The 19,722-nt window shown below is 39.2% G+C and overlaps 1 protein-coding gene across 1 annotated transcript in view; it reads right to left on the bottom strand.

Annotated features, from left to right (window-relative positions):
* The window catches only part of TBX20 (T-box 20), a 36,429-nt gene continuing 26,179 nt past the window's right edge, over positions 9,473 to 19,722 (bottom strand). The window contains exons 7-8 of the mRNA XM_021389093.1: positions 18,775 to 18,884; positions 9,473 to 14,983 (exon numbers count right to left, since the gene is read on the bottom strand). Coding sequence (XP_021244768.1) covers positions 14,643 to 14,983; positions 18,775 to 18,884 — 451 coding nt within the window. The 3' untranslated portion in view covers positions 9,473 to 14,642. The remainder of the gene's footprint in view (positions 14,984 to 18,774; positions 18,885 to 19,722) is intronic.

Genomic DNA, 19,722 nt, shown 5'->3' with positions numbered 1-19,722 from the left:
ACCTGGATCCCCTGATCTGCTGCTGAGATCTCACATTTCTGAAGCACAGCATAAAGTCTCAGTCAACAGACTGAGAAGGTACCCTTTATATGTACGTTCTCTACTGCAGGATACAACGTTTCTTTGTCACAGAGTGACGTCCATTCTGTTTCCCACATGCAAAGCAAAACTTTCTCTCACACACAATGGATTTTTGCTGCCTTCTCAACTAACTATGGAAATCTCTTCACCCTGAAGGCTTCCACTAATTGATCCCAACGGACTCATGGAGACTATGTTGCTGGTCTTTCTTCCCCACTGTCATTATTATCATCTGAAAAAAAGGAGAACAGCTCCCCTGATGCTTGAAGGAAGGGGAACGAACCTAAAGAAGGCAAAGGAGTCCACACCAACAGACACCTTACAAGAGGAAAGACTGCAACTACATTTCAGGTTTTTCTTACATTTCCCCTGTTGAAAGCTCTACCTCATAACACACTGACAGGTTTCTGCCCTTTCTCTACTCTTCAAAGATGCCCTGTAGACTTTCAAGACCACCGTGGGAGAACAATTCACATTGTCTCTGTAGAGCTTGCTATCATCATGTTTACTGAGACTCAGAGTGAAGGTCTGCAAATGTATGAAAATGATTTCCACGAAAGAAAACATTTGCATCTATATGCAATCTGTGGAATTTTGCCAGGAGTAGGGCGCTAGGTGTGGCACACTTACCCAGTTCAGCAGCAGCAAGTCCTGTATGTCCATCCAGCTACACAACTCTGGTGCAGAAAGCAAGCGTGAAGTGGGTGCAGACATCTGCCTTAAGCCTTGCATGGCTTCCTGAGCACTGTAAATCACCTCACGTGTAAATGAAAATCAGGCTGTGTGTTGTCTGCTTGGCATGGTGTTGGGTACATGTTCCAAAGGGATTTAAAGATAGCTTTGTTAAGATTTGGACTGGCACACTTGTTTTGTCTGCTGGGAAGAAAGCGGAACTAGTGTATGATAGGAGCTGATCATTTTCTCTTACTCAAATAGTATTTGTTACAGACAACACTAGCAATTACTGAAAATACATATGAATAAAAATAAGTAAATAAGTATATACCTTACCACCATACGTAACTCACAAAGACATTACAGTTTATAACTGGCTGTATCCCAGCCAATAGTGAGAAGAGAAAGAGAAGGAGAAAAAAAACAAGGGGAAAAAAAGGCGGGGGGGGGGGGGGAGAGGGAAGAAAAGAAAAAAAAATAAAGGAGGAGGGGAAAAAAAGGAGGAAAGAAAAAGGAGGAAAACAAAACAGAGAAAAGCCCGCTTAGCTCAAGAAAAAAGAAAAACCTGGCTGGTACGGGTCAGCGTACTTTCATTCACCTTCTGGATTTTACACCTGATGACCCGCTAGAAAATCTGAGAGGAAGAAGAGGAAAAATATTTTGCTGCCTCAAAATGCCCTGAAGCAGTAAAATAAAACTTGGCAGCAGTGACAGTATAGTTTCTAAGGGAAGGGCTGAAACAACGCCACTATGCTGAAGCTTCTGGGCAGAGGATGAAGGCCTGCAGGAACAAAGGATCTGGGGAATTCCAGTGATGGGGTCTGGGGCACGTGGAAAAATTTAGAAAGCGCAATCCTTTTTTCTTTTTCCCTCCTCATTTCTCCCCTTTCCTGCCGACCCCCCGGCGCCACCCAGGGCTGTTCCCAGGCCGGGCCACCAGGACGCGCTGCCCTCGCACCTTCCGCCTGCAGCCGGCAGAGGGCACAGAGAGCCCGCCGAAAGTCCTGGAATCTAGAGGTATGCAATATCCCGAGTGGGAAGGGACGCGCAAGGATCGTCGCGTCCAACCCCTGACTCCACACAGGACCACCCAAAATTCAAACCCTAAGACTGAGAGTATTGTCTAAACGCTTCTTAAACTCCAGCAGCCTGGGGCTGTGACCGCTGCCCTGGGGAGCCTGTTCCATGCCCAACAAAAAAGAAGTTGAAAAGCTGTATTTTCCTGGTGGCCTTTTGCTTTCAGCTGTATCCAGGTACAGGATGATACAGGTGACTTCCCAAAGAGCATTCAGATTAGAAACAAAGGTGGGATTTGTTCTTGTACCTACATACCTTTGGGTCAGGTTGAGTATCAGGGAGAAAAGAAACCCACTGGCACCCATTAGAAATGATGAAGCTAGCTGCTCTCCTCCCTGTACCCTTACCTACAGCGGCCTTGTCAGAGAGATGCTCCCAGTGGAAGAGTCCCCCATGGTGGCTCCTTAGCCGCGGTTATTTCCCCGAACTTTGAAGCTTGGCAGCAAGGTAGTGCTGCAAGGGGACACCTGCACCAGTAGTACAGCACACATGTCATCTGGTTACATCACACACGGAGACAGGACCACGCAAAGCTTACTGCATCTGAATAGCAGGCACCTCCACTTCTCACACTGACAGCACTCCACAGTGCAGGCATCTGCAGCCAGCAGGGTTGGCTGCTTTTTCGTGTGGTTGGTTGTGTTTGTTATTTTTTTTTTTTAATTTAGTTATTACTATTTTAGCATCGTACAATTAAAAAAATAAAAGTATCAAGCGTGTACTAATGTACAGATGAGATATTTGAATGAAGAAATAGGAGTTAGGACCCTGTCTGGCCAGGAAGCTCACTGACAAGCGAGTTTCTTGAAAGAAGAAACTCATTTTCTAGGAACCTGATTTTAATTCAGACCAAATGATTTTCAGATGGAAATAAAAATAATTTTTTTAAAAGAGGGGGAAAAAAAACACGTATAATGGGTAAAAAGAATACTGCTTTAGTGGGTGATAACGTGTTTTTATGCCTCATTTTGAAACTGATGTCAAGAAATAAATTAAGTGGTGAACTAACCTGAGGATACAAACAAATATCCTCAGCAGATACATTGCAGATTTATCAGATATTCATGGCTTTTCTTGTTCTTTAAAGTCAGCCTTTTGTACTCTTCCATAGTCAATTTTTGCTTTTTCAATTCATTGTGAATAAATTTTCCACTAATTATTCAGTTCATCAGCCAAAAACCATCCACAAGCCCACTTCTTAAGACTCTGAAGTTGAGCTGTGCAAAGAGTGACACTGACAAAAAGTCATTTTTGCCATTGTCATTTATTTTGGCTGTGTAGCTGGAATAAATTATATTAGAAATAAGTGTATTTGCTGGCATAGCAACAAGAGCAGAAGTTATTCCACTATGTCCAGTTCCAAATATTAAAAAGAATTAAAAAAAAAAAAATCATGACCTAACAAGACTCATAATAGTGTTTAAGATGTTACTGTCCTGAATTTTGGAGCAGATTTATTTTGCATCTTCACACAGCACCCCATGAAATTTTGGTTCTCCAGGGCACGTTTTTAAACAAGCAAAGAAAAAAGTGAAATATTACAATATTCAAGGCAAATCACAAAAGAAAAGCACAGTGTCTCTTGGAGGTGGAAAAAGATGCCCTAATGCCGAAGTGAAATGTTTTAGTTTTAAAAGTAGGTTTTGGGGACTGCAGCCATTCCATATTCTAATTTAAAATGAGTTTTGTACCTACAGCTCTGCATCTGGGTACTTGCTACCTGAGCTTGGGTGGAGCAAAGTACAACACCTCGTTTTAAAATTTTTGTAGATAAAAATAAGGAAATTCAGCAAAAATAGCTGAAATCACATTTGCAGTTCGTGAACAATCACCCTGCTCCTGTCCTTCCCATTGCAGATACAGAGCTCTGATAGAATGTTTTATGCCTCAACTTTATCATGTCTAGGAATCATTGCTTTCTTTACTAACTTAAGTGCAGACCGTCTCGTATTTTTTGTAACTGCCTGCATTTTTATTTAACTTGCCATTTCCTCAGCTTAGAATGCTTCTTTTAAGTGCTGCCTTTCAAAGCAACTTCACACAGAGCAATCTATTTTAAGGCGTTTGTTAATGCAACATCAGTGAAGTGTGGAACGAAAAAAAAAATGAAGCCGTTATTCATTTTCAGCTTATTTATGTCATATTCAATGGTGGGGGAAATTTTGCAGAGCTCCACTTCTTTTCTCAGTTTTATTCCAACAGCTTGGTACACTTATTAATTCTTATGGCTTTCATTATTCAAATGAAGATGATATACAGTTCTCCGTTTCCTTTTCTGGGGTCCTTTTTGTCTTCTTTAGTTTCTCCATCTGGATGCATGCTCAGCCCTTGTCATGAATCACAGATAAAGCAGAAAAATCCCTTTTGTTGTCGTTCTGTGTTTGAACCACTGGTTTAGCCTCAGCCATGCAAATTAATTTATGTAGACCTGCTCCAGAACCAAAGAGTAAAATGGCGACTAGCAGGGCACTGTAACATGAAAATTAGGATAAACACTCATTTTGCCTGTGTTTGGATACACTTCTACGTGTGATTTTTAGTGTTTTCTTGAATCGGCATCTGGTACGGCTGAAATTTGGCTGCCTGGTCTGTTTTTCCTTCAGGTTACACACTAATGGGAACCTTCTTCCTGAGCAAGAGTTGTCGTCTTTAACCGTATTGCAGTTTTGTTTACGATCATACTGCATGTGTGATTTTGTTACATATTATTTTATGTGGCTTACAGTTTCTTGTGTGATTCTAGGTTCTAAAATGTCTCCATAGTCTCCTGTTATCATACCGCACAAATTCAGTGCAAAGTTTTACGCTTGGCACATAGAACAATTCGTCTCAAAATTACATGTTATTTGCTTAATTTGGTATTTCTATTTACACTAACTCTAAATACCCACTTGGATCTTATGATCAGCTTCCAATTTATTTCTGCTGTAGCATCCGGACTGTTGCTATTTATGCCCTTCTAGTTTTTCCAGTGTGTTCATTCTGGTGAGCACATCCATCTCACCACAGCTGCACTGTGGATTCACATTTCCAGAATAATACAGGCGTTAAAAATATTTTAAGTCACAAGATTTTGAAGGTCAGGTTTACGCGCATGTTACTATTTGGGAAAAAATGGCTTTACCAAGGTCTTTCTAAAGTTTGCACTTGCGAATAATTATCATCCATACCCCTTGTAGCTTTCTGCTAGGATTTTAGACAGAGGTCCAATCGTGCAGCTAGACCATCCTAGCAGAGACACTTGAACATCAGAGATCTCAGTCTCTAAGCTCCTGCATCATTAGGGGAGTCTGGAGCGGTTCCAGGCAGACAGAAGAGGCAGCTGAACACCACTTGGTCTGTGTGTTTGTTTGTTTATGAACAGGGGTGGGACCAACCAGCCCCAAACCTGCTACCTGTTTGCTGCCTATACCAAAGGCCCTGGAGAGAGAAACGTGTTGCTTTTGCTGTGGGAGGAAGTTGAATGTAGCAGGAAACAGCGGCTGCTGAGGAACAAGGCTGGAGGCAGCCCATGCTGGCTGCACTAAGGGCTCACTCATCCTGTTCTCTTCCACGTAATTCTGCATTCCAGCTTTTCCCAGCTTTGTTTGAGGCAAGACAGCTCCAGCCCATCTACCTGGGACAGATTTCAGTTTTGCCTATGCAGTTGGGATGGCAGCTGTGCCGTTGAGACAAATATATAGACTCTTCTTCTGCTTTGCATAAGGAGAACTAAGCTTCTGAGAGAAGGATCCACAGAAGAAAACATGTTCTGATCCACATAAACAGAGAAGAGTTTATCATCCTTGCAACTTCGATAGGTGCTCTTATTGTGGTGGTAGCAAATGAAAAGGAATTATCCACACATTCTCTAACAGTTTTGCCAAGCTTGTTGAAACATCAGGAGAGCAAAGACACAGAGCAAAAGAAGCTTTAGAATTCTGTTTCGGGAAAGGATGCTAAAACTTTTAGGTTGGTCTCTGAAAAAAATCACGTGTCTTTCAAAATAGCAAACCCCACAGGTAACACTTTCAAAACCAGTCAAAGGGATTTAGGAGCATGATTCTTGCTAAAATTAGTGGGAGCTGCACATCTCCTTTCCCTAAGGACTTTGAAATCTCAGCCTACAACGCTCCTTATTAGTCTTTTCCCTTATCAAGCACATAGCATGGAAAATACTTCCCTGTGACTTAAAACACAAGGAGTTGTCTGTCCAGAACTACTGGAAAACAGGCCAAGTTGCCTTACGTGCTAGGCAATCTATGTGGTACACGCTAACTCATTTAAGAACAACTGAAAAATATTTAAAGCCTTGTAAAGAAAATTAAGGGTGCAGGATGTTCCCAGGGCTTTTTAAAATGAAACAGCAAAGAAAGCCAAAGTCTTTAACCATCTGAAACAATCTAATGATCCTCTGGCAATGCACTGTTTGGGGTGACTATGTTAACTGAAAATGGGAGTGATTAAATAAAGTCAGGCTGATAAATCTCCTGAGTACTGCCAACTTATTTGTAATATCACTGAATATGAGCAGCATGACTGGTGCCTCAAGTGTTAAAGCTATGATGCTCAGAGGGAGGTAACTGGAAGCCTGCCATTCCAAAGCCCTGGGTACACATTCAGATATTATCAATGCAAATTTTACAAGCATCAGTTTGCATCGAGATAAAAGTTAATTCTAGCAGGCTACCCTGATATGGGTCTATGAGAGAGCATCGGAATAAACTATAATAAATTTGTGAGTGACTACATGTCAACCATGACTTTAAGATAGGAAGTGAAAGTAAAAAACTGTTCTCTCCCACACAAAGCTTTCCCACTAGAGAACAACAGTGAAGACAAATAGACTTTGTCTCATAAAAACAAACAAACAAAAATGACAGAACAGAAGGGGGAATGGTTTTCAGTAGGAAGACCCCTGACAAAAGGTGGCCCAATTCCAGTAGCCACTGCTAAGCATAGACTGTTTAAGAATCACAGCTCATTCCAGTTCTGTAATAACTCTAAGAAAAATAGTGGATTCTGATGATAACCTATCCCCAAGTGATTTAGTATTTTACAGTTAAAATTATGGTATGTGCTGTCCATAAAGTCTGACTGGAAGGCAATGTGGGGTGTAAGTGAATAGTTCATGAAATCCTACAGTTTCATATTATTGCTTTCAGGGCATTTTAAGACACCTTGAGTCGGAGACCCGGGTGAAAAACACAACAGCAATTCTGGTTTGAGCTGACATAGGCAAATGAATAAATTGCTTCCGAAAGAGTAGATGAAAGACTTCTGACACAGATAGACATAGAATTTCTTCTGCATAGTTCATACTTGCTATGAATCCCTAGGAACAACTGACCAGAAGATAAGCATCTAAACAGAGAAAAGCTGCAGCTCTTCAAGAACCTGCTACCTCCATCTCAGAGTAAACACCATAAATTACAGATTCAGTTGCAGGCATCTGCCCTTCTTTAATGCATCTTCCTGCTTGAAGTACCCTCACAACACCTGGCTGAAATAAAGCAGACAAAGAGCTGGGTCCCCTACATATCTGAGGGGCAATCCTTCCTATCAGCACCATTTTTGCTAACCATCTTTCTCCAAAAACAGGAGAACACGGAGTTTTGAAGTCACTTATCAAGCCACGGAAACCTTGACCTGAAATGAGGCCACGGAAGCCTCTCAGAAATAACTGTGCTATTCCTGGTAGACTTTGCAATGTCAATAAAAACAAGTTGAAGTCAACTAGTAGATCAAAATAATTTAACATGGTTACTCTATTTTTAATTCAACAATAGGAAATTATCGACTAAGTTAGTGTAGTCTCTGTAATCAAGACTGTTTTTAAACCTAAAAGAAAAAAATAGATTACCAGGTTTTGGTAGGTCTGTTTGCAAAGACATTTTTTATTAACAGAGCTAAAAATGCTGCAGTGGTGAATTATCACTGTCTGCACTCGGGTGAGCGAGTTATCATGCTACTCTCAAAAATAAATAAATAAACAGACCCAGCAACAACAACAAAATACCTCTTTGGCAAGTGTCCCCATGGAATAGCTTTTAGGCCCTCTAGTAATTACCATGGAGATCAAGGACCAGTTTCTGCAGTTTCCTCAAAGGCCTCTAAAAGCCTCATTGACCAATGCTAATATCCATGCCTAGCTTTAATAAGGATCTGGGGCAATAGACAACTGTCAAGCCCAAGTTCTTCACTGTATTTAATCCTCTAATTTCCTTCTTGACAATAGTAAATAAAGGCTCCAACAAGTTTTCACACAGAGAACCTGACTGTACAAAACACAAGTTGCAAAGCCAGTGAAATACTTAAGCATTCATTTAACTGTAATCAATTAAGTCTACTGATTTCAGCAAGACCTCTGGCATAGCTGTATCTTGAACAAGCACACCATCCCTATTTCTGACCCAGGAAAAGCACCAATGCACGTGTTAAATTTTACATGTAAACAAAAAGCCCCCTAGCCTGAGGTTAAGCAAAAGACTTTTACAGCACTGAATATCCATGAGAATAGATGTTTTTTAGCTACCAAGGAGTCATAAAAATATAACACAGACAAAAGACATCATACACAGTTACCAACTCAATGAGCTGTTCTCATTTGCAAATATTCCAAAAGGAAAATGGGTACATCTGGCTTACCTCAGGCTGTTCTCTCCTTGCTTACATTCAGACAGAAACCAAATTAAGGCGACTCTACAGCTGTTCATTAGGACTTTGCAGCTCTTCTACCATGTCAGATTTCCCTGTAAGTCAACAACTCCTGTGAACTAGCCGCAAAAACAACTCTACAGCTGATCTCAATTTGAGGATAAAACTGAACTGCAGGTGTGTAATGGAAACCTTTGGAGCAACACAAGGATTTTGTTAGAACCTCTTTAAGCCATGGCTCTTGCAGAAAGCTTGAAGGCACCTCAAGAGATCATTTGGTTGTCCTAAGGCAAGATAGGCTCTACTCGCACCCTTCTCCAGTAATGTATGTTCAACTTGTTCTTAAAGACTTCCAGTTCCTTATTCACTCTAGGCAGTATGGTGCTGTATTTCATTATCCCTCTTCTTTGAATATCTTAGATATCTCAAGTGGCTCTCCCATGCTTTAGCATGCTATTTAAATAGAAATAAAATCCTATTAAATAAAAGCCTATTTAAAACCTGCAGTAGATATGGATAATTCCTTCCTTCCATCCATTACGCTCCACGTACAGTTGAAAACTTTATTGCATCTTCCCGTTATCTTCACTTTTCCAGACTAAATAGACCAAATTCTTTTCAATTTTCTTCTTAGAGTATGTTTTCTAGGTCTCTGCCTATCATCTCGGGAATCCTGGGAACCCCGTTTTTCAACTACTTAGTTGAACTCCAGTGGCCAAAACAGCAATTTTTCTGCATATAATCACAGAGCCCTTTGAAAAAAAACTATTTATATAATGATATGCAAACTAGAAATATAGTTAACTACTGTACAACTAATGCTCCACATATTGGATTCAGGATTTAGACAACCTTTTGCAACCTTCCCAATTTTGTGTGCTCACAGAAAAATCTGTCATTTGTTCCACTGCACTTAGTGTCCCAGTTAGAAGAGAAACAACACAGGCAGAAAGCTTTGGCTAAATAAGAATGATATATCAAAACACCCAATATTTTAATGAAAGAAACAGAATATCCACACATTTGCACTTCTGTACAGTTTTGTGATATATATATATAATTTTAAGCTGTTTACAAATAACATTTAATGCTTCAAATATTACATAATGTTGATATTATATTTCTAGCAGAAATAAATATATTGCACTTAAAAAGAAACTTTTCATTAGATGTTGCTTCATAGTTTATGTTCATAACTTCTTTTTCCATAAAAAGATTTCCCCCTACCCCTCCCCATACACACAAACACACACTTCAGTACATGGTGAATGTGCTCACGCAATGCATTATAAACAACAAAGTCAACACAGCAAACAGCAGAACTGTGGTACATTCTGTTAAAGAGATTACATCCAGTTTTTACCTTCCTTATTTTTAAACCAAATCTTTCCTCATGTTTCTGAAGGTACAATTGAAAAAAAAAAAAAAAAGTTGTTTAAATGTACTAAAGGTAAAATACAGCAAACTGTATTTTTTGTCCTTAAAGTATTATAAAAAGTTAATTCAAAGTTTACTTAAATCACTGCTTAGTTTCTTTTAGAAAGATAAAATAAAGGAAAATAAGTTGTTACTTTATAAACTAGAGGTTATATTTGGGGACAGTTTATCACAGAGTAATACATAAATCCTCTGGCCAGCAAGTAAATAGTACAGAAACCACATCTTCTGCAGCAGAAAGCACTCTGTAAGGAATGGTGAGAATAACATCTCATCAAAATGAAACATAATCTTGCAGTAAGTGGACATCACCCCTCTGCAGATGACGAGCATAAGCGCTGAGGCCAAGACTTCCTTCCAGGTGAGGAACCCAAAGTGTTACACTGATCTCACCATCTCTCTACCCCTTATCCAGGAGGGAATTCCCACAGTTTCATTACCTTCCAATTTTGGAAAGCTCCCCAGGTTTTTGCAAAAATTTTCATTGATATTTCTGTTTCTTTATAACATTCATGTGCATGCAGAGGATGTAGGCTATAATCAAGTTGCCAGCCCAGACTTTTTTCGATTTAGAAGAGGTACATTTTCAAATACGAGTTAGTGCTTGCTGGATGTTGGAAGCTGCACTATCTTCATACGTATACACATTCATACAGTGTCACGGCCTTCAGGTACACACTGCATGTGTGTGTCCTTTATCCAAGAATAAAACCTTCTGGGGAAAAATTTGTTATTGCATTTTTTAGGCTGCACTACATGGATGTAAGTTATCATACAGCACACTATAGTTGAACTCGCAAAGAAGCATTTCCATTAAAAACTCTGCAGCTTTATCCACTTAGTGTATGCTTGCTTGCCCGTTTCTATCTGGAGAGTACCCTGAAACCAGTGAGACTGAATTTTTATCTTTGAGAGTTCCTCAGGCCATGTAAACCAATACCACAAAACAAACAGCCAAATTTAAAATGTTTTTGATTCTAGCTTGTCTCAAGGCTCCAAAACAAGAAGTAAAAAAAATAGACAAACGTATTTATGTTAGTTTTGTTAGTTTTGGGATGCTTTTGTTGGATAAAAGACCTAAGGCTGTTAACTGTCTATGGATAAAATGGTAATCCAGAAAACACCCAAAAGTACTTTTAACACTTTGGAAGATAATCTTATCATTCTTTCTGAAAAGCATATTCAGGCATGTTCTCTCCATCCTTCTTCAATAAAACAATAATAAAAAAAACACTAAACAGCACCAGTTTGCTCAGCCAAGATAGCTCATAAAGGTGAAGAGCACCTCTCATGGGATGTAAAATGTGAATTATATTGGAAAATAAACTCTAGATTACATTTGGCATTCCTAGAACATCTACCAGCAACAGATGTTCTATCCTGAAAGTAATAGAGCTGTGACAGCATTACAGCAACTCGTTAAATAAATTACTGAGTTATTTTCAAAGTAGTACAATTTTTTTTTTAGGCAAAACAATTTCACTCTTTAACCAATTAATTACACATTTATGTTAATGTTCTTCCAGTTATGAAGTCAGTGCTGAAGCTGATTAATACCTGTTTTTTAGTCTGTTCTGCAAACTTCCTATATTGCTGCTGTCATAGTCACCATCCCTGCAGATAGACTTTATTTTTAGGAAAGAATGTGAATTTGTATGAAATCCTGTCTTGATTACAGTCAAGAAATTTACCACTGTTTTAAGAGGAGCAGAAATTTCGTCTTGGAATCACTCTCTTGCTGCCCACAGAGGGGTGAGAAGAAGCTGTGTGGAGAGCAGGACTTGAGCCTTGACCTGACTGGAAAAACCAGGCTGTGGATTTGACAGATAATTCTGCAGAAACTGTTCTTGATCATCGTTAATGTAAACCTCACCACAGAAAATTTGGAAGAGGTGTTGGCTTTACCACATTTTTATAGAGTGGGAGTCTACTGCCACCTTTTTCAAATATACAACACATTCTACTTGTAATGATAAGTGTCTTTCATTTGATATTTTTGTAAATGATATCAAAATCTGGATTCATTCCTTCAAGAAGAGCCTGGAGCATTTTTTCTGAAGCAGTATCAGGAGAATTTTTACATGCCAAATATTGGTATTTTTAGAACGGGGACTGGAGAAGGGCTAAAAATTGTGCAGTTTATTTCTCCAAATTTGACTCACAAAAGAAGGACAGGTCAATGTATGGGCAGTCTTTACATAACTTGAACAGCTTGCCTAAACCAGCCTACCTGTTGCAAACGTATTTCTGAAGCCCTGTGAAAGCAGCCTTCCTACTTGATCACTTTCTAGTGTAAGTATCAGAATTAAAGCTACTGGCTTGATTTCTGGGCCTAACCATATTCCCTGCAGCTTCAGATAAGGTAATGGAGCTGCAGAAGGAAATAGATATGAGAAACAGAACTTCCCCGCAGGCTGTAGTGAGCCTCACCACAGGACCTTCATACAGCTGTGCATATTTTTTTAGAGAAGTCAAGCAATTGAAGAAGAGACATTAAAATTTCCTTCCAACTCTCCCCTGAAATTCTCATGTATGTAGAATTGAATATGTACTTGAAGAGGTATTTTCTTGCAGCACTCTTCTAGTATCATCTAGATTTTTCTAGTATCATATAATTTCATGAAAAATAATATTTTTATATTAGAACAGGTCATGAGTATGCACAACCTTGCAATGTGCACTTTCCAGATGTGTCTGTTGCCTAGAGCAAAATTTAATGTTTAGATATATCAAGACAATTTATTCAGTGTCTGATTCTAAACCATTAAAATACTGTAGCAGAGCTTGGCTCTTTGTATGTTTTTAAAAAACTGCTTGTAGTAGTGCTAAATCCAGAGTCTGCAAATAGAAGTTTGGTTTCATTCACGTGCAGAGCACAAAAGTTGCAGATTTTCCCAGGTAATTTGTTATTAGCATGCCCAACAATGAGTAAAGGGAAATTAGAATGATACTGCAGATAACTAAGGTGATTGTAATGGCCAATTTGCAAGATCTTAAATTCAGCTACTTGAAGATAAATAGATGGTCCTTATCTTTGAATTCATGCGTTGGCCTACAGTAGAAGCTGAGAAAAGTCTGGGATGTTGTCACTGCTCTCTGTGCCTGGGCTGGTACGATGAGGCAATGTGACAACAAAAAAAGCTGGTGACTTGCCCTGCCCTTCACTCAATATACTGCACTGTACTTCTCATCTTATGGCACCAATGCTCATTGGGCAAAAATAGAGAAGAACAATGCCAACATGTCTGTTTTTCAATCTGTTCCAGCTCTACACAAATCCCTTAATATATAAGATTGGGTTGCAAGCTCTTTTTTTTTTTTACTAATAGATGTTTTACCATCTATAACTTGGGTGCAACAAAACACAGAAAATGTGTTTTGACTTCTTATTTACAGTGAAATCCTAGTTCCCACCAGGCAGAAAACCAGCATCACACCAGTTCTCTTTTCAACAGTGCAAAGGATTCGTGCTAGCTCTCTGTGGAGGTCAATTTATCCCATGAATCCACAGATCCTCTGTTGCATCAGACACAACGTACTAGAAAAAGTGGACAGTATTTTCAATGAGAACTCTTATTACTAACTAAAATAAGGCAGATACAAATAATATATATATATATATAGGCAAATTTCAGCATTGATATTTTCCCAAAGAAACTGGAACTTGAAAAACGAAACAGTACATCTCTTGTTTCATGGCCAAACATCTTGTCTAGTAACAATAATGACCAAACTCAAGAAAACAGACTAAGTAGAAACATACTCCAAGATACTGCTAATTTTATATGAATCTATTGATTATAGTTTGATCTAGAGTCTAGGTATAGACTGATCTAGCCTGAAATTCTGTTAATTAATGGTACCCATTTGCTGCTGGACACACATGGCAAGCACAGCAGCAAACAGAAGCTTTGGTTTAAAAACACAGTATCTTGAGCTTCTAAGTTTAAAAGCAACAGATTTTCTAAAACTCAACATTTTCCTTCATCATATCTTAATGGACTGCTAAATTGCTCCTCCCTGGATACGAGACAATCAGAACAGAATACATCATTACTGCTACTGTCCTGTAACATAGCTCTTCTTGGAACTGTTAAATGTTTTGTGAAAGAAACAAAGAAAGATAAAAGAAAAAGTAAATACTTGCTAATTATTTTCTCTATGAGATTATAGTAGCAATTATGAAATACTGCTCTTGATGAGTATAAGCCAGACTTTTAAAAAGGACAGTGGTCTTCTCCACTTTGTCCCATTCCCAGCAAATGCATGCTGAGATAGCCTAAAACATGCTCAAAGTTACAGTGATACATTTTTCTGTTTAGATGCTCATTAGTCACAAGAAAAGATGACGATGAATAAGAGTATTGCCTTTTTCAGAATCTTTCTAGCATACGGAAAAGGACTTACACACAATTAATTTGTACACTGCTGCATAAACATAGTCTCTTTCTGCTAGGCATAATGAACCTTTGGAACAACCTGCACATGACCAGAAATCCTGGGAACTTTGAGATCTGTTTTGACTGTGTTACACATAAGTCTGTGAGCAGCTCCAAGCTGCATGCTCTCTTCTTGTGATCCCTCAATGGAGGAATCAATCTCCACAATGCATTTTCTTAGCTGGTTTGTTTTGAGTTCAGCAGTCTCCCACCACAGGCCTTTTGGGAAGGTCCCTTGTATTTTTTCATATCGAGCTTGCGCATTTAAAATCTTTTGTTTCTGTCATCTTACATCAGTCATACAAATGGTGTCATCACTGCAGAGGAGTGACGGAGTCCCTGGATAGCTGCATAAGGACCCTGCTGAAAATAATGGTGGTACCTTGGCATGTGGAAAGAAGGGAAAGTGGGGCCACTACCTTGCATGGAGCTGGCTATCGCAGAGGGCGTAAGAGGCATTCCCAAGCGGCTGTATGGAGGCAGGGATCCTTGGATTGGATGAGGAATAGGTGTAGCAATGGACGCAGTGCTGGTACCCAGGGCACTCAGAGACTGGGGATGCTGAAATCCAGGAAAACTGGTTGAGGAGGATACCCAGGAACTGAGGGACAGGTTATCAGATGTTGTAAAAGCTGATCCTGCAAACAAAGAGAAAGAATTTCTGATGTTTGCACTGCAACATGCAAAGCTGGTAGAACAGCAAAAAGAGGAAAATAATTTTTCACAGTAAGGCTGAATTTAATTACGATTTGCCAGTGAAAATACTTCCCAAATACTTCTTTCTACCTCTTCATCACATCTTTCTTTATATTATTATTTGCCACTTGGTCTTTTTCGCTAAATCTTAGACAAACTTAAGTTACAGGAATCTGGTTGCAGTTGGCTTGAACAGTAAAATCAGTTTTACACATTGGACATTTTTCGTATTAGACACCTTGCAATGCTGGCATGAACAAACACTGACGCATCTACTCTGATGTGGAATCACACTGCATCAGCTCCCTGTGGTGAAAACATGCTTGTAGCTTTTTACAACAGACCTTCAGTAGAAGGTCTAAACTTTCAGTCTGGTAAAAGCATAAGAAGATATCATTAGCACTACAAGTTTTGGGGTTTTGTTTTGTTAGTTTTAGTGGCGCTTTTTTTTTTTTTTTCCTTTAGCACCAGAAAAGCATCTTTTCACTTGAATTTAGATTTTCCAAAAAGCTCTAAAATGTCAAAACATTCTTAGTATTTTTCCAATTCTGTAGAGTGCTCTAAGAAACAGCAGCAATGCTGAATTATATTGAGATGCTGTTTTTTAAGTGAAGTATATAAAAATATGATAAACTTATTCCCAAGTTAAATATCTACTTTTGATCCAGTGAATGTGGTTTCTTTGATATTTTTTCCAACTGAAAAGTTCCAAAAATTTCTGTTTTCACAAATTTTCCCCGTTTAAAACTTTTTCTCCAAAGATGGCAGAATCTTATTTATTTTGACAGTAATTAGGGGGGGTGGAGGGGAAATCAATGGATAATCTGTTTTGATAATTATACACGGTCATTTTCAAATAATCTGATGAAGATATTGCTCCTCACTTCTGCAGTTCTTCTGAGCATCTGGTTATCATCAGATGTCTGGCTTCTAGAGATGGAGGGATAAAACAAAATCCTATAAATACGCTCTTATTTTTATTCCCATTCAAACAAAAGTTCAACTTATGTCCCTTCTGTATTTTATTTCTTGTCCAACTGCGTCCGTTGAGAAAATGTTTTCTACTTTAAAAATAAATGTACTGGCAATTTTTTTTTGCCAAAACATAATTTCAAGCCAATAATGCAAAACGTCCAGAGACAAGAATTTTTGCAGTTGTTATTACAGGTATTAGTTTCATAAATCTAGTTTTTAGAAGACAAGTTCATCCAAACAGTGAAAAGAAAAAAATATGAAGACATCCATCTTTTAAGATGTCTGTCTACCAATCACAGCCATGTACTCAAAACTCTAGCAAACAAAATAGAAAGAAAAGATGTAATACTATGGTTTAAAAAAAAAAGATAAATCTCTTCAGAGATAGATTCTCAAATCAGAAAGAATGCTGCTTTTGATTAATTCCTTCTCTGCTTAATGGAACAAGTGAAACGGCGCAGGAAGGGGAAGTAGAAATTATGTCAATTCAGCAGTAGGAATGGACTTGAACCAGATCCTGAACCCACCACAGAACCAAATCCTAACTGCTGGGAAATTAAGATCCAGAGCCAAACTGTACAGATAACGACACACAGGCCAGAGCAAAACCCTTTACAAATCAAGGAGTATCTGAGCATCGTTGCACTACTGGGAAAGCTGGCTGCAAATCCAGGTTTCAGCAGAAGTTGTATATCTGGCTTTGGTTCAGGTGGCTACCATCAACCCTGAGTGTGAATGCTGGAGTGCAGGCACCCAGACACTGTGCACTGAAGAGTTTTAATTTGATTTATTTCATATCTGTTAATTCCTTTGGAAACAGACTTCTTGTGATATATAAACTACTGAAGGCTAGCCATTTCTATCTTTAGACAACTGCAATGGGCTGAGATGAGAAAGCTCTGGATGGGTGTTGAAATAATTAGAAATAAATAGCAGTGATGAACTTTCTTCTTTCTATACAGAACAAAGTGTATGATTACTTCTCCTGAGAAACGTCCAAAAATGCCCTCTCCTCCTCCAACTACAGTGGTGCCCAATTGCTATTTAGTGATCCAACAAGTCTCAGGTATCACATCTGCTGTCACTGAAGAAATGTTTTCCAATAACTCTGCAGAGCTTCTTACACACACCACCCAGCAGCATGCATGTATTTAGCTGTAATTTCTCACATGTCTGGAAGGACACGCCTCCATTTTGCATGCCAGGTAGTTTTAAACTGCATCAGAAGAAATAAAAATGAGTTTCAGTGAAATAATTATTTCTCTCTTTATATCTTGGAGGATTTTTCATTTTTTAAGGATACCAGACCTAAACAAAGAGTACAAGTTAATTGTTTGCAAAAGCAGCATGTGTAACTGTTCCGGTTGCCCAGAAGAGTCGGGCATATGGTTCCCACATTAGAAAAAAGTTGTTTGCCACAACTCATCGTCTTCCTCACATATATGTCATGTTGCAAGCAAACGTAGAAGTGTACCCTGCATATATTTTACATCAAATAAATTTTAATGAACTATTCTTTTCTCCTGTTATACCTTCCGTCAGATTTCTCTTCAGAATAGAAAGGCTGACACTAATACTCACCTTTCTCACTTTGTCAGTCTCAAAGAAACACATCAGACCAGGGAGAAACAGAGTTCTTGGAGGGAAGGTGCCTTGCTCAGCACTTTCGGCAAGGGAAAATTTAACTCTCTTTTCAACGATAACTGTCCTAGGATCTAAGCTGACATAACACAAGGTAATCCCTCACAAGAATTTGCAAGGATGGCATCATACCAGCTAAGGAGTTTCTCCAGGAACTCCATAATCTATGGAGCTACTCTCAGAATAGATGTGTGTGTACACACCCAACTAATCACATTTTGCTGAAGAGTGAGTTATAGTTAAAAATAAGTGTGTTTTCCCTGCACAAGTCTAAATAGCTTATGCCCAGAAATAATGCTCTTATCTTAGCAACGCTGTATGAAGTTAGAGGACAAGACAAGGGCACTGCCAGTCAGGAGGCAAATAGAACTGCTTTACCTCAAGTGGCTGTTGCATATCAAACAGGTCACAAAGTCAACATGCAAAGCATATTGTAGCACAAGTTTATGCTAGTCAGCAATCTCACAGGATGGATCTATTTCCAGTGGCAAATTATGGCAGATGCAATTTGTCGAGCAAGTAACCCCACAAAGAACATCTTTGTGTTACTACTACTTTTATGACTGCTAAAACAGACAAACCTAAAGTATTTGAGGTGAAATGCCCAAGCAGTAAGGACACATTTTAGAGATCACTAGACAAATAATTAAATGTCAGTTCTCCAGGCAGCTATGGACTTCTCTCCCTGTAGAGGCAAAGCAAGCTAACCACAGGCTGGTTGAAAGTGATCTGAACCAAGCCCTGTGTTGGCAGCAAAGGGCACATCTGCACAGTACTTTACATCTGATGCTGAGCTACAGCTTTTAACTTCTACCAAAGGATGGGAATGAACAGGCCAATGAAGTTGCCTGTTTTTCAGCTGTCTTGAAATGGAAACAGCAATAGTTTTCTTCTGATGGCAGTTTATATATATGCATTTCTAGAGCTGTCTCCTGAGTGAGCCACCCACTCCAATGCCATAGGCATATCAAATGTCCAATAGAGCAATAAGAGAATAATTATTCTTTGTGGATTTATAGCAGAGACAGACACCAGAGAAATGCTTCAGAGTACCACAGCACTGGCTGTGATCCTCCTTTTCTTAAGCATAGTTTACCTCATGAGCAGATTTTCCTACCTCTGCTTTGCGTTGCCTGACTGTCATCTCCCAGATCATCTTCTCCACCATAGGTTCGTATGGGGGATCGGGCATAGGAATGCTTTTGGATAAGGCTCTCCACACTTTCTCTGTGAAAGGAAACAACATACTATATCAATAACATCCTAAACATCTTCTTATCTGTTTCACAGGAGAACCCAAGTCGTCGGCCTCTGTTTGGTAGTGGAAGTTTAACCCTTGGAATGTGAAAATAATTAATTAGATTAAAAACAGTGAACATGCTGCCTTTTTCCTGCCCAAATCACACCTTTCTCACACAAAATCTCCAAAATAATTTACCAAAAGGGTTACCTCACAGCATGTTGCTGGAAATGCCATACTTGGCCTGTGGTGTTTTAACATTGCTGATCACCTCTTACTGCGCGGTGCTGCTTCTTCAGCAGCCCAACTGGAGTAAACTTCTTGCTGCAATACCTGAGGAAGGTCTCAGACAGCAAATATAAGACCAGAACTCCTTACCAGTGTGAAAATGCAAGCAATGAAACCTGTGTTCTGGAGGTATTAATGCTCAGTGACCAGTCCAGGTTCAAACACACATGACTCAGTTCCTTTCAAGCAAGTTTTTGTGTCATGTGTGGCCACTTCATCTGTTTTTCTGAAATTAGGAGCACGAAAAAGACAGCTCACCTCTGAACATGTTCTGTCCACATCAGGGCCCAGGCCGATTTGCAGCAGGAAGTCTGCAGACACTACAGATCTCGTGCAGCATCTATTCTGGGAGGGTAGAAGTGTCTGCCAGGGCCATGCCTTGCCAGTGGCACAACACACTGAAGTCACCCACACAATTTTTTAAATAGAAAGAAGGCATATCTGCCTGATAAGCCACAGCAGTTTGTAAGGAAGATCCTACCACATTCCCAGCATGTTTCCATGTAAGTAGGTGGCATTATACCAAAGATGAATCTA

The sequence above is a fragment of the Numida meleagris genome, chromosome 2 (assembly GCF_002078875.1).
Source record: "Numida meleagris isolate 19003 breed g44 Domestic line chromosome 2, NumMel1.0, whole genome shotgun sequence".
Taxonomy (NCBI): domain Eukaryota; kingdom Metazoa; phylum Chordata; class Aves; order Galliformes; family Numididae; genus Numida; species Numida meleagris.
This window is presented reverse-complemented; position numbering and strand designations above follow the sequence as displayed.